Raw genomic sequence first — 16,076 nt, forward strand, 5'->3', positions numbered from 1 at the left:
TGATATGAATTGGTCCAACCATTCTGGAAATAATTTGAAATTATACAAAATATGTTACTAAAACATCCTAATCCTTTGATGCAGAGATTTCATTGCTAGGAGATTTCATTCCAAGGATGTGAGTAATGAAAAAAAAGGACCCATATACATTTGATGCCCTATTGGGTAATGAGCAAACAAATTGCAGTATTAAATGAAAAGGTTAGAGTAGATGGCGAATAAGCTCCACTTTACATCTAAGTCTCTGTTCCTGTGAGGATTTGGACTATACGGTTTCCAAGATTCCTTCCACTTTTCAATCCTATAATAGAGGCTTGGAATTTATTGCAGTGAATTTATACCAAAATCCCATTTTGCCAAAATAAAAATAATACCTGTCATATATTTTCCAAATTTCCCCTTGTTACTTCTCTCCCTCAGTCTAGGGGGAAAGATAATGGAGTATTACTGAGCTATAAGAAATGATGAATATGGTAAATACAGAGAAGAATGGGAAGATATATATGAACTGATACAAAGTGAAGAAAACAAAAACAAGAAAATAACATCTATATTATAGAGAGAAAATAATGCATACCAAATAAATGAAAAGACAACAATAAAACAATAGAATGTGAATGCTGCGAAATAATAATGACCAAGCTTGGCCACAAAGAAAAGATGAAATCACACCTCCTTTCCCCTGATCCCATCCTCTGCATGAGTATGGAGCACTGCACATAACATTAAACTTTTTCTAATAACTTAGTTTTGCTGAATTTTTTAAAATCCTCTTTTTTATTCTTTACTATAAGGTATGGCTCTCTAGGAGGGAGTCAGGGGAGGAACATAGCGGAGAATGTAGATGCTGTAAAAACAAAATATATCAAAAGATTGTTTTTCAAAATAAGAAAATGCAACTAAAATCAACTCTATTGTTTCATTTCACTCAGATGACAAAACATGGGAATAGTCAATGTTGGAAGAGTTGTAGAAAGGCACACCAACAAGCTGTTGCTGGAGCTGTGAATTGGTTTGAAAGCAATTTGAAACTGTGTGAAGAAAATTACTAAAAATGTACTTTTGCAATAGCAAAGAACTATAAATAATTTAGATGTTCATCAATTAGGGAATGTCTACACAAGTGGTAGTACACGGATATACGTCCTACAAGAAACAATAAATATAATAAGTACAGAAAAGCGTTAGAAGATTTTTATGAATTGATAGACAACCAACAAAAGAAAAACATATACACAATGACTATGGCAATGTGAACGGAAAGAACAGCAACAAAACAATTGAAACTACATGCTGTGAAATTGTGACTTAGCTTTGCCCCGAAGAAATATGCAGTCACCTCCCTCAATTCTTTGCAGAGGTAGGGAATTGTGAGTCTGAAACACTGCATGTAATACCAGACTTTCTCAACTTATTATTTTGTTTTACTGAAACATATTTTTCCTTTTTTAAAAATTGTTGGTTATCAGAGATGGCTCTTGTTGGGGAGAGAGCGGTAGATGGATACATTGAGAAACTGCATGATAAAAAAACAAAAGATATCAATACAAATTTGAAAGAACAAAATGCTGCCTTTAGAATCCTGAGTAAGTGCAGCTAGGTGGCGCAGTGAACAGAGCACCGGCCCTCGAGTCAGGAGTACCTGAGTTCAAATCAGGCCTGAGACACTTAACAGGTAGTAGTTGTGTGACCCTGGGCAAGTCACTTAACCCCAATTGCCTCATTAAAAAAAAAAAAAAAGAATCCTGAGTAGCCTTGGGCTAGTCCCCCTCTGGATTTCAGTTTCCTCATATGTATAATGAGGAGGTTGGACCAGATGACCTCCGGGGTCCCTTCCTGCTTTAGATACATGATCTTGTTTCAGCTCATGTTGCTGTCCTTTTTGGGAATATTGCAGCCCAGACTTCTATTAAATTGACAAATATAACATCAGAGAGGCCATTGGCTCTATAATTCAGGAAGTTAAAAAGTACAGCAGAGAAAAATATAATTAGGCTATGGCTTCCTATGGAAGAGGGAAAAACTGAGATGGAGTGCCATTTGGCGGCAGTCCTGAGAAGCTACTCAAATTTGGCATCTCAGAGAACCCAGAGATGGCAAGCTCTGGCAACCAAAGGGCATTGGCATCAGGAGTATCTGGAATCCTTTGTGGTGTAGATGGAAAGAACACTGGCTTTCGAGCCAGAAGACCCAGGTTTGAATCCCACCCCACCATGCACTCCCTGTGTGACCTTGGGCGAATCATTGCAGCTGTTTGGAACACGATTTTCTCATCTGCAAAATTGAGGGGGTTGTGCAAGATGCTTTCTGGGATCCTTTCCTTTTTTTTTTTCTTGGCTAGGCAATAGGGTTAAGTGACTTGCCCAGTGTCACACAGCTAGTAAGTGTTATATGTCTGAGACTGGATTTGAACTCAGGTCCTCCTGAATCTAGGGCCAGTACTCTATCCACTGTGCCATCTAACTGCCCCTGGGATCATTTCCAACTCTGAACCTAGGATCCCATGAGCACTTTTAGGGATGCTTCTGTGAATAGATAAGCTAGCGATAGGTCATCCCCAATAAAGATCCAGGGATATGTATGTAGGACATTGATCGGGACTGCCCGAGGAGTGAAATAAAGAAATGCTGCTGTAGGGAAGGACAATCAAATGAAAACAAATTCCACATAGTGTCGGTGTCACAAGAAAGCTTATGTAGGACTCTTCAAAGCAGCTGGAGCCAGCAGCATGGCAGAGAGCACCACCAAAAGCAGCCCTGGCTTGTCGCTGGGGCAGGAAGGCCCAGGTAGCTTTTTCCGGCCCACCAAGATGCATTTCCAACCAAAACAGCCCAGGCTGAGAGCCATACCTCCCAGCTGGGGTCAAACAATCAGATTGTGTCACCTGTCCCAACAGCCACCACTGCCGGCTTCCTCCTGCTCTCTCTGTTTGGGCCAAGTCAAGGAAGCAAAATAAATGTGACAAATGGGGCACTCCTCATTGGATAAGGAGTCAGAAGACCTGGATTCTGCTCCTAGCTGTCCCACTTATTGGCTAAGTGACTTGGGCAAATCCTTTAACCTCTCTAAGTGAATAAATGCTTTCTGAATTGTTGAATTGAATTGACTGTGTAAAACATCCTGGGTGGATATTGAGATGATGGGCAGCTAAGTGGTGCAGTGGATAGAGTGACCTGGAGTCACAAAGACTCATCTTCCTAAGTTCAAATCTGACCTCAGACACTTACTGCCTATGTGACCCTAGGCAAGTCACTTAACCCTGTTTGCTTCAGTTTCCTCATCTGTAAAATGAGCTGGAGAAGAAAATGGCAAACTGCTCCAGGATCTTTGTCCAGAAAACCCCAAATGGGGTCATGAAAAGTCGGACACAGCTGAAACAACTAAACAACAAATGCCATAACAGTAAGAAGACTATTTTAAAAATATATGTATAGTAGAAAATAAAACTGCACAGAATCTTTCCAAAAGCAAAGAGCAAAGATATGGCTAATAAACCCACACAAATCATCAGCAGCCTTTCTGTATATTACCAACAAAACCCGGTAAGAAGAGATAGAAAGAGAAATTCCATTTAACATAACTACAGACAGTATAAAATACTTGGGAGCCTAGCTGCCAAGATACCCACAGGAAATACATGAACACAATTTCTTTTTTTTAATATATTTTACTTTTCCCCCAATTACATGTTAAAACCATTTTTAACATTTGGAGCTTTTTTTAAGTTTTGAGCTCCAAATTCTATCCCTCCCTCCTTCTTTCCCCTCCCTCCTCCCTAAGACAGTTAAGCAATTAGATATATGTTATACGTGTGCAATCATGTAAGTCATTGATGAACACAATTTCAAAACACTCTTCACATAAATAAAGATAGAACCGAATAATTGAAGAAATACTAATTACCCATAGGTAGACCAAGCCAAAATAGTAAAAATTATAATACTACCTAAATTAATTTGCTTTTTCAGTGTCATACCAATCAAACTACCAAAGAATTACTTATAGGGCTAGAAAAAAAGAATAAAATTCTTTTGGAGAAACAAAAGATCAAAAATGTCAAGGGATTCAAAGAAAAAAAAAACAGGAAGAAAGGGAACCTAACAGTGTCAGATCTCAAAGTATACCACAAAGTGGTGATAATCAAAACAATTTGGTGTTGGGTAAGAAATAGAGAGGTTGATCAATGGAAAGGTTAGGTACAAAATATACAGAAGCAAATGAGGACAGTAACCCAGTGTTTGATAAACCTAAAATCACTATTTGACAAAAACCTGTTGGGAAAACTAGAACGTAATCTGGCAGAAACTAGGCTTAGACCAATATCTCATACCCTATACCAAGATTAGCTCAAAAGGGGTACATTATTTAAACATAAAGGTGATATCATAAGCAAATTACTGGAGCATGGAAGAAATTATCTGTCAAATCTATAGATAGCAGAAGAGTTCATGAGAAAAGAGAGAAAGATCCAGAGAAGGTAAAGTGAGTGATTTTGATTACATAAAATTAAAATTTTTGTACAAACAAAACCAATACAACTAAAATTAGAAGGAAAAATGAAACTGGGGGAACAAAAATCTTTGCAGCAAATTTCTCTGATAAAGATCTTAATTTCTAAAATATGTAGAGAACTGAGTCAAATTTACAAGAATGAGAGCCATCTCCCCCACCAATGGTCAAAGGATATCAATAGGCAGTTTTCAGAAGAAGAAATCCAACCTATCAATAGCCACATAAAAAAATTCTCTGAATCACTAAATAAAGAAATGCAGATTAAAACAACTTTGTGGTACCACCTCATACCGGTAAGACTGGCTAAGGAAAATAACAGAGGGGATGTGAGAAAACAGATGTACTAATGCACTGTTGGTGGAGATATAAACTAGCCCAATCATTCTGAAAAGCAATTTGGAAGTATGCCCCGAAAGCAATTAAGCTGTGTATAACCTTTGACCCAGTAATATTGCTAGTAGGTCTCTATCCCTTTATTTATAGCAGCTCTTTTTGTGGTGGCAAAGAATTGGAAATTGATGGCTTGTCCATCAGTTGAGGAATGCCTGAACAAGTTGTGGTATATGAATGTGATAGGATACTCTTGTGCTGAAATGATGAAGGGGATGGTTTCAGAAAAAGCTGAGAAGATTTGAATGAACTGATGCAAAATGAAATGAGCAAAACCAGACCAATCTACATGGTAACAGCAATATTTTAAAGATCAATAATTATAAAAGACTCAGGAACACTGATCAACACAATGACCCACCATAATTTCAAAGGAGCCATGATGAAACATGCTATTAACCTCTAGATAGTGAGCTGAAGGACTCAGTGTGAAGATTGAAGCATATTATTCTCTTTCTTGCTTTTTTTTTTTTTGGAGAGGAAAATAGCTAACATGAGAATTTATTTTTGGATAATTAAACATATTTGTAATGGGTTTTGTTTTTCTTGCCTTCTCAATGGGTGGGGGAAGGGGAAGTGAAAGGGAGAGAATTTGGAACGGAAAATAAAGTCCAACTGATTTTTAAAAATAATACGAATGAAAGGATCAGCAACAACAAAAGAGTCAACACTGAATGCCACAGAAGTATAATGACCAAAGTTGACCCCAAAAAAGAGCTATGAAAAGTCATCTCCCCTCACTTCCGTCTAATTAAAACTTCGGATTTCATTTTAAAAATAAGACACGGTATATCATTTGTCCTAAAACTATAATCTTTCCTCTCTATGGCACAAGGATGCCTCTGAACCTAAGCTCTGAAAGGTCCAACCAAGCTGATCAGGATGCTTCAGGGAGGGGCTCAACGACAGAGTGTGTGTCTGCTCTCTGAGGACCATTCCAGTTAAGTGTGGAGAAAACCATCAGCAAGCGACCTGCAAGATGGTGATTTGGGGGAGGCCCTGGCAATTCTCAGTTGTAGAGGAATTACCATCTATGTTGCTGGAGGCAACGTTCCCGTTGATGAAATTCTAAATGCTTGGAGGATTGAAACAAGTAACATATAATAGGATGCATAACTTTCAAAAGAGGAAGTGATTTGTCTTCCATACAATATGTGGGGATAGTTGTGACAGTAGCAACAAAAGCAATTACGCAGAAAGAGGCCTCGTTATGAAACGCTACTCACCAATCACCTCTTTGGACCCTAGTTTCCTCATCTGTAAAATGAGCTCACCTACACCCCTCCCCCGACCCTGGCTACACCCATGTGAGCTAGGTGGTCTCCCTTTACAGCTGGAGATTCCTAGGGCTGTCTGAACCGGAAAGTGGCTTTGAACTTCTCATTTTCTATGAGGTACTTTTGTGGGAAAGTGCATTTCCTTCTCTTTTTGAAATGTTTTCTCCCCTTGCGTGATTGTTCATTATAAACTACTCAGCTTCCCAGAATGAATGTGGGGGCAACCAATGCTTGAACTCAGCTTTTTTTTTTTTTATGATTCCACAAGGTAGAATCATGGTAAGGAAGGCAAGCAGCTGGATAACGTGGTACATTGGAAACATGCTGGATTTGGAGTCAACAGAATGCTGGCCGTTACCAACCATGGTGCCTTGGGCAAGTCATTTCCTGTACCGTGGATTTCAGTTACCTCCTTATTGAGATGTAAGGTCCTTCTTGCTCCAAATCCTGTGAATTACCTTGCTGGTCACAACAGAAAACACGGGTCAGGAGTGGTGTGGGGAGGGAAAGAGGAGGCTGGAGGAAGTGTCAGTAGGGAAGATAGACTGCCTGGACTTGGCATGGGAAGAGCTCCGCCTGAAGGTCCACCAGATATCTGGACAGCAGATATCGAACTCTGTGCTACCATGGGGCTGCTCTGACATAAATCTACTCACCTTCTCTATACTTTCAGCATCATCTTAATCTTTCCTCTCCCTCTTGCAGGACCACAGAGGAGCACATGTGCACATATGCATACACACACATACTACCTAGGTGTTAATTCCTCAGAAGAGTGAGAAGGAGTCAATGTGTATGAGCCATTGCTCCACTCCTGTCCCTCCCACAAGAATGCCCAGTATTGCCACAGCAGCCCTTGACAACGAGTTCTTTCCAGAATCTCAGAGCTCAGCAGACATAGCAGAGGGCACATGTGATGGTTGAGTCACTATCAGTGATCTGGATATGATCTTAGGGAAGAGGAAAGTTACCACAGGAAGAGTGTAGGGAGAAAATGGCTGTTGAAAAAAAGGCAAAAAGTTGGAGTTGGTGACTTAGATTTCTGGGCAAATTCTAGATCATATAGTTAAAAGGAGGGCTAATGAGCAGCTGGAAAAGGAAGCAACAGTCTCCAGAACTAGCCTAGCTTCATCAAGAACAGGTTGTGCCATCCTAGCCTTATTTCCTTTTCTGATGGGGTTGTGACACTGGAACAATTAAACAAGAGAATGATGTAAAAACAGTATTTCGCACTGTTTGCATGACTAATACATTAGTCATCATTGATACTGTTTAGCCAATTAGTCGTGTCCAACTCTTTGTGACCCCATTTGGGGTTTTCTTGGTAGAGATACTGGAGTGGTTTACGATTTCCTTTCCAGCTCATTTTACAGATGAGGAAACTGAGGTAAACAACGTTAAGTCACTTGCCCAGGGTCACACAGCTAGTAAGTGTCCAAGGCCAGATTTGAACTCAGAAAGGCTCTTTTTCCTTATTCTAAGCCCAGTGCTCTATGCACTGCACTACCTAGCTGACCCATAAAGCTTTCTTAGGCTACATCAAGAGATGTAGTATCCAGGTTGAGGAATAATCCAGTACTGCACTGGTCAGCCCACAGGAGAAGTCCTGAGTGCTCCATCCCATTGTAAGTGTGACAATTTAACAAGCTGGTGAGTGTCCATAGAAGGGTGACCAGGATGCCAGGGGAGGAGCAGTTAAAGAATAGGAGTATGTGTAGACAGTAGATAAAATGACATAGGGTAGAGTTTTGGGGGTGGAGAATACAGCAGGCATCTTCAAATATCTAGAAAGTGGTCCTATGGGAGAGGGATCAGACTTGTTCCACTGGGCCCCAGTGGGGAGAACTAGGACCAGTAAGGAGAAATCACGGAACAGCAGATTGGGGGTAGCCCCTGTCTGAGCAAGTAGATCTTTCCTTCTCATTCCCCTCATGTCCACTCAGAACAGGGCACTCCAGGAATGAGAAATGCAAGCTATCTGGAGTGGAAATGCTGGGGACACTGTCCCTAATTCTTATGCTGAATGAGACTTTTAAAACACAGTTGACCACTTTTTTTTTTTTTTTTTACTCAAGGAAGAGGCATGCTAGAGAGAAACCACATGGATAGTGCAGTGTGGTAAGAGACTCTTCTTCTTTCCTCTCCTCTCTGACTTCCCTTGGTTTCTTCATCTCTAAAATGGGGAAAATAGACTGAATTAGATGGTCTCAAACGTGCCATCCAGGTCTTGATCTATAACTCTCTAATCCTCTTCTCAATCTCCTGTCCTGCTCATCTCCAATCCTTTCTCTTAGATGTCTGTGGTTAGAGATGGCAACCTAAGAGCTGTTAGGAAGGAAGGAAGCATTTATTAAGTACCCACTATACCCCATTCACTGTGCTAAATGCTTGACAAATATTTCATTTGATCTCCATGACAACCCTGGGAGGGAGAGAGGTGCTATGATTATCCCCATGTTGTAGATGAGAAAACTGAGGCATATAGGTTAGCCCAGAGTCACACAGCTAGGAAGCATCAGGGGCTAGATTTGAACACAGATCCTTCTGGCTCTCAGTCCAGCTCTCTGTCCAAGGAGCTGCCTAGCTGCCTCTGGGCTAGCAACTGTCCATGGGACAACTTCGCCCAAGAGGCAAGAGGTTCTTTATGTTGGCAGAGTGATTGGGTTGTAATTCTCAGGAGCTGGAACAGGTTTTGATGAAACTAGTCCTTTCCTTTCTCCTTGAAATTCTGACCTTGAGTGCAAGGCACAGCATGCTGGGAGTGCTTCCTCATAAACTAGGCGCGGCCTGGTTAGAAGTGTTGAAGGCAGGAAACCGGGAAGAGGGAGCCCAAACCAAGTTGTCCCGTTGGGGAAAATGAAGTTTTAAGCTTCCAGAGGTTGCTGCCATTGGGAATGAAGGTGGCTCAGCCCTTCGTTATCTGAGCGGCCTAAGATGCTTAGTGGAAGCTGTGAAGGGGCCGACCTGGGCTTGATATCAGGGAAAACTTTCTGCGGATTGGAGCTGTCCGGAAGTGGTAGGGCAGTCTGGAGAGCTAGTAGGCTCTCTGTCCCTGGAGGTTTGCATTCAGAAGTCGTGTGGCCTCTTGCCAGGGATCTCATTAAAGGAATTCCTACTCGGGTATGAGTTAGTTTACTTGACCTCAGAAAGCTTACTTGGGGTGGGGGGAGGGGGAATGTTAAATTACCCTTATCTGTGAGTAGTGTAATCAGGGGTGGGGAACCTGGGGCCTTAAGTGCAGCCTTTTGACTGAATCCAAACTTCACTGATCTGTTGGATTCAGTCAAAGGGCCACACTTAAGGACCTAGAAGGCCACATGGGGCCTGAAGGCCACAGGTTTCCCCACTCCTGGTGTAATCCCACCTATATGCAAGAATACACAATTACGGTCCCCCTAGCCTGATGGCACAATGTGTTTGCTGTTTTCTCCTTCCCTTATCTAGACTAGGTGGCATGGTGGATAAAGCAGAAGGCCTGGAGTCAGGGAGACATGAGTTCAAATCCAGCTTCAGACATTTAATAGCTGGGTGACCCTGGGCTAGTCACCGAACTTCTGTCTGCCTCAGTTTCCTCAACTATAAAATAGGGGCAATAACAGCACCTACCTCCCAACATTGTTTTTGAGGATCAAATGAGATAATATTGGTAGAGCTTGTAGTGCAGTGCCTGGCACATAGTAGGTGCCAAACAAAGGCTTTTTCTGTTTTAACTGATCCTCCTATGGCAAAGTCTCCACATCCTCCACCCCAGGCACCCTATTCTGAACACACATCAGTTTGTTAGTGTTATATTTTTCTCTGCACCCCTCAGCTTTGTGCACCCAAAATAACCACCCCATTTGCCTCACCCTTGTTACAGCTCTGCTCTGAGGTCCCACCTGACTCTGAGAGGCTGTAATTCTCTCCCTTCCAATTTGACAACTCCATGATCTTAGCACATGGCTTGGCAGGAACTCCAATCAAAAGACCCTTTTAACTTGATGAATGCAGTCACTGCTTAACATAATCCATCCCCCGATGAATCACAAGACTGTACATAGGAAAGGAAGCCTGTTGCTTGGACACCTCCTTCTGTGTCCATATCCTGTCTATTCTTCTGTGATTAGAAGAAAAACTGATATCTGGATTAAGCAAACAAAGAGCTGTATTTGAAAGCTTTGTGTGGGGAAACAGTGAAAATGTTCTTTCACATTTCCTGGGGCATCCTTCTGGAGGGCCCTCACTATTTCATTAGACAGCTGAGAGATGAGGAGGAGGAAGCTGAGGGGTGATGATAACGGAAGTGTGTGGGGGTGAACATTGGCTGGGCTGGGCAAGGCCAGGAATAAGGTGACCCAGGGAAATACAAGGCATGGTTACAAGTGAGCATGTTCCCTTTTCCCTCCAGAGAGCTCAAAAGTGTGGACTGAGATTGAATGAGTTCTCACTGAAAGGCAGGGATTCATCTCTATCACCATTACTTTTTACTCCATTTTTAAAAAATTTAGTCTCAGTAGTAATGAGGTCCCCATCTTCATCCATTCTGTAATTAATTTTTTCAGTCTTCTTTTTCAAACATTTATTAACTGTTACATGCAAAGTGAAATTCCAAATGTCGGGGATAAAAAGGTAAATAGGATACAGTGTCTGCTCTCACTTAATTTATATTAGGGGAATATAATAGGGGAATTAACAGGAGGAAGGTGGTAATAGGGGAAGTACCAGCAGATAGGTGGCTCAGTGGATAGAGCATTGGGCCTGGAGTCAGGAAGGCTCATCTTCATGAGTACAAATCTGACCTCAGATACTTACTAGCTGTGTGACCCTGGGCGAGTCACTTCACCCTGTTTGCCCCAGTTTCCTCATCTGTAAAATGAACTGGAGAAGGAAATGGCAAACCACTCCAGTATCTCTGTCAAGAAAACCCCAAATGGGGTCACAAAGAGTCAGATACAAGTGAAAAACAATTCAACAACAAGAACAGGGGAAAGACAGTTGCATAAATTACTAGAACATAATCCCTTGTGAGTTAAGAAGAAAGGCAAGACCCAGGTAAAGTACTATAAGAAATGGGAAGAGGGCAAGATCTCTTCCAATTGGACACATAAGGAAAGGCCTTGTGGTCTTAGAAGGTGGAACTTTAACAGATGATGATGGAAGTGGGAAAGGGAGTCCGTTTGTAAGCATAAGGAAGGTTTGAACAAAGTCCCAGAGAAGGGAAAGGGAAAGATGAGAATAGGGGATTGAAAATCATTCAGTTTGGCTGGAACATAAAATGCTTGAAAGGAGGTCATATGGGCAGGTAGAGTGGAGCCTTTGGGTTGTCTTGAAATTTTGTCTTGGGGGAGACTAGAGTCAATGCTGCCACCCCGAGTAAACTTCCCAGAGGGAAAAGTAATGGAAAGAGATTGTTCTATTCATCATTAATCTAAGACTCCTAGGGTCTAGAGCTGGAAAAGACCTTAGAGATCATTAGTATAATTCTCTAATTTTACAGCTAGAAAACCAAGTGCTCCAAGAGGCTGTCACTGGGAATGAAGGTGGCCGAGCCCTGCATTATCTGAGTGGCCTACAGTGCCGAGTGGAAATGACCGGCTCAAGGTCACTTATCAGAGAATAGTAGGATCTATAGATAGAAGAGACCTTAGGAAACTATCTTTGAGGCCTTATCATTGAGTCCAACCCATTCTTTCCACAGATAAGGAAACTGAAGCTCCGAGGGAATGGGACTCACCCAAAATCAAACAAGCAACAAGTGGTATTTGTTCATTTGTAGCAAGTTGTTCAAAGAAAACTGGGGAGACTTGTATGAACTGATGCAGAGTGAAGCAAATGCAGCCAAGAAAACCATTCATACTACAACAGAAACATTATAAAAATGAAAAATTTTGAGAGATTAAAGAATTCTGATTAATACACAAGGATCAAACACGATTCCAGAGAACCAGTGATGAAGCATGCTACCTACCTCCTGACAAGAGGTGATGGATTAAATATGCAGAATTAGATTCTTATTTTTGGAGAAGGCCAATGTGAGAATTTGTTTTGTTAAACTATCCATATTTATTCCAAGGTTTTTATTTTTTTTTTCAGTTGGGAAAGGGAATAGAATGAAAGGGAAAAAATAAATGTTTGATAATTGGAAGGGAAAAGATACTTTACAAAAAAATAAATTAACAAATAGAAATAATATTTATTAACAAAATTAACCAAACTCAGGAAATATGGCCTTTGCTCCCCCCAGGGAGGAGTACTACCTATCCCCATAACCTTGGATTTCTGGAGCAGAAGTCATCACGTCAAAGTTGGCAAAGGGACTCACGATGGGAAACAGGTGATTCAGATGTCTTCTATGTATCTGACAACTCTGTCAGGTGACTATCCTGCTGCATTACCATGTTAAGTTTTAGATAGTTTACAAAAGAATCCCAGTGAATTTGTCTTTGCTGACACTTTTCTTGTTATTCTATAGTGTCTTCAGAAGCTAAAATAGATTTCAGTCCTATGAGAGAAAAAGAATAATTTTCCAGATCATAGAGAGAAGTGCCAATATCATACCTCCTCCCCTCTCCCAGGAAGTTTCCTCCATCTTCAAATGTGCTACTTCAACTGAGAGGGCTCGAGGTCCATTCAGAGAGCTCCAACCCTACTAGACTTCCTACTTACCTTATCCTGTCCTGGGATTTTTCTGCTTCTACACCTTACTCAGCCCAGTCTCCCAGAATACTCTTCCACCATCTCTGCCTGTCAATGACCTACCTGTTCTTCCACGTCAAGTCCAAATACCAACTTTTCCAGGAAATCTTTACTCATACCCCCAGCCAAAACATTTCTCTCCTTCCTCTAAGCTCTCAGTATTTTCTGCTAATGCTCCAGCCCATAGTAGCATTCTCCTTTGGATTATGTTTATTCATATTCAAAATTGTGAATTCTTTTTTTTCAACTTTATTGGTTTTTGGGGGGTTCTTTTTTAAGGCAACTGGGGTTAAGTGACTTGCCCAGGATCACATAGCTAGTAAGTGGCAAGAGTTTGGTCTGAGGCCAGATTTGAACTCAGGTCCTCCTGACTCCAAGGTTGATGCTCTATCTACTGCGCCACCTAGCTGCCCCCCAAAATTGTGAATTCTTGAAGAGTCGTTACCATATCCTGTTCACTTTTGCTCAAATATACAAATGTGATCTTATTGATTTGGAAGTTCCCCCATTGATGCAGATTGCAACCCAACCATGCCTATCCATCCTATGTGACTGTTGTCCACATTCTCCCAAAAGTTCACAACAGTTAGCTTGCTGAAGGCCTTCCTCACTTTTTCCCTCAGCCTAAGTCATTGTCCAATTGTACTGTCTGTTCCAGATATACATACTACTGGGCAAGTTCTATAGGGTGTCTAATCATATGCATATTGAAATCTGGGTAGTAGACCATCTTCATCCACTTAGTCTTTCCTGTGTGGATAAAAAGACCAAATTCCTTTGAGTAATATTAGGTCTCTTCCAGGATGCAGGGATTGATTCAATCACTATGATGTAAGTCATCCATAAACAGGAGCATCTAAAGGACCTTACCATCTATAAGGAATCCTTCCTTGGCCTAGACTCTACACTTGATCTCCTCCATCATAATAGGAAATGATACCTTCAGTGAGTATACACCTATCAGTTTCATGCTTCATCTGATGTTTTTTATCAGGGTCATTGAACAGGGTTATTTCATTATTTTATCTTCCAAAGAATGATCTTGATGTACAGATGGGACACCCCTTGCTCTAAAAGAGCCTATAAGGTGAATCTTTGGAATCAAGTGCTTTTATTACAATCAATAACAATAAGTACAATGAGATCTTATAGTATTAAAATTTTTCATTAATTGTGAGATAGTAAATATTTAATCCATTCTTGAATGTGGCCTGTGAAAGCCTGCTTGTTCCCTGCTATTACCTTTGTAGAGAAAGCCCTTATTTTATGTATAGATAACCCTCATAAAGATTTTATATATTTATGGCTGAGTAGACATATGGCTTGGTTGTTATTAACATTCTCCCAATAACCTTTTTTGGGAGATATTAAAAAGGTTTGGTTGTTGAGGTGTTTCAGTCATGTCCAACTCTTTGTGACTGCATTTGGGGTTTTCTTGCCAAAGATACTGGGGTGGTTTGCCATTTCTTTCTCTAGCTCATTTGAGAGATGAGGAACTGGTTATGTGGGTATGTGATCCTATATATCTAGCATGAATGAGTTGGGATCTGCCTCTTTGGAAGGAGCACCCTCACTGATGAGATCGTGGGTTTACTGAAATATATAATCTAACTCCACTCAGACCTATGTCTTGCAAACAGGGTTAAGTGACTTGCCCAGGGGTCACATAGCTAGTAAGTGTCTGAGGTCAGATTTGAGCTTATGAGAATGAGTCTTCCTGACTTCAGGTCTGGTACTCTAACCACTATACCACCTAGCTGCCTTTATTAAGTTGAGAGATTGTATTTCCACATCTTTGGTATCTTCCCTTCCTTCAGATACCTTTATTTTGACATTTTATTTTAATAAATCAATAAATGTATTCCTTTATTTTTTAGTGAACAAATCTATCCCCTTATTTTTATATGATTCTTTTTTTTTTTTGGCTAGGCAATGGGATTAAGTGACTTGCCCAGGGTCAAACAGCTAGTAAGTGTTATGTGCCTGAGGTCAGATTTGAACTCAAGTCCTCCTGAATCCAGGGCCGGTGACTGAGCCTCCTCCCTCTTTTTATAAAGAAATGTATTTCTCTATTTTATTGGACCACTTTTTGTGTCTGTTAGTACCTCAGTGCCTTCACAATTATATCACCTCTAGAATGGATACTCTCTCTGTATACTTGGTCCAATATGGCTGTTTTCCTCATCTTTGTTCTTTTTAGTGCCATTTTAACCTCCTCTATGAGCACCTGAGTGATTGTAATGTTAGAGGCCAAATGCAGCAGTCACACTATCATGCTGGAGAAAAGTTTGTTGAAATGGTTTTTACAAATCTTTTCCATGTGTGTGTGTATGGTGTGTATGTGTGTGTGCACACTCTTGTGTGCTCATTCAATCCAACACACTTTTGTTAAAGTGTCTACTGTGTTTAATGCACTCTGAGGACTCTGAAGATATAAAGAGGACAAATGATATGATCCTTGCCCTCAAGGAACATTTACTCTAATAGGGGAGATATCATAGGTACAAGGGAGAATGATAAAGACAAAGAAGGGATCAAGGTGAAACTATATAAGAAATTTGAAGAGGGAAAAGATCATTCAGTTGGAAGGATCTTCATGGGGGAAAAAATGGTACCTGAGCTGGAGCTGATAGAAAGAGAAGGATCTGAATGGGTGGAAACATGGAAGGAGCTCATTTCAGACATGGAATGTGGGTTGTAAGAATACAAGGAGACAGGAGAGGGCAGAACAAGACTGGATAACAACTAGAAGTCTTGTATGGCAAAAATTTTAAATAGAAGAAGAGCAAGACATAGGTCTGAGTGGAGTTAGATTATATATTTCAATAGACCCATGATCTCATCAGTGAGGGTGCTCCTTCCAAAGAGGCAGATCCCAGCTCATTCATGCTGGATATATAGGATCACATACCCAGAGCTGAAAAAGCCCTCAGAGTCCATTGAACCTAATCCTGCCATTTTACAGGTGAAGAAATTGGAGCTCGGGAAGTTTAAGGGACTTACCCAAGGTCTCCCAGGAAAATATGCATCAGTTTGCCTAATATAATGTGAACTTTCCTCTAATTCTCTTGATGTCTCTTGATAATGATGGAGCACATAGGATGGCCTTCAGTTTATCTCTTTCTCTTATTACATTGCTGACCTATCTATTTTTCTGGTCATGTGTTTCTGATAACATCCTTTCTGGTACTTCTCCTACACAATCAGATTATGCAAACGCTT

The 16,076-nt window shown here is 40.8% G+C and overlaps 1 protein-coding gene across 2 annotated transcripts in view; it reads right to left on the minus strand.

Annotated features, from left to right (window-relative positions):
- Positions 1–12,327: 12,327 nt before the first annotated feature.
- Positions 12,328–16,076, minus strand: part of ADGRE1 (adhesion G protein-coupled receptor E1) — a 57,641-nt gene continuing 53,892 nt past the window's right edge. For both annotated transcript variants that reach the window (XM_027851165.1, XM_027851164.1), the window contains one exon: positions 12,328–12,660. In XM_027851165.1, the coding sequence (XP_027706966.1) occupies positions 12,655–12,660 (6 nt within the window). In that variant the 3' untranslated portion in view covers positions 12,328–12,654. The remainder of the gene's footprint in view (positions 12,661–16,076) is intronic.

This window comes from Vombatus ursinus, unplaced genomic scaffold (genome assembly GCF_900497805.2).
Source record: "Vombatus ursinus unplaced genomic scaffold, bare-nosed wombat genome assembly UNPS02009173.1, whole genome shotgun sequence".
Classification (NCBI taxonomy): Eukaryota; Metazoa; Chordata; class Mammalia; order Diprotodontia; family Vombatidae; genus Vombatus; species Vombatus ursinus.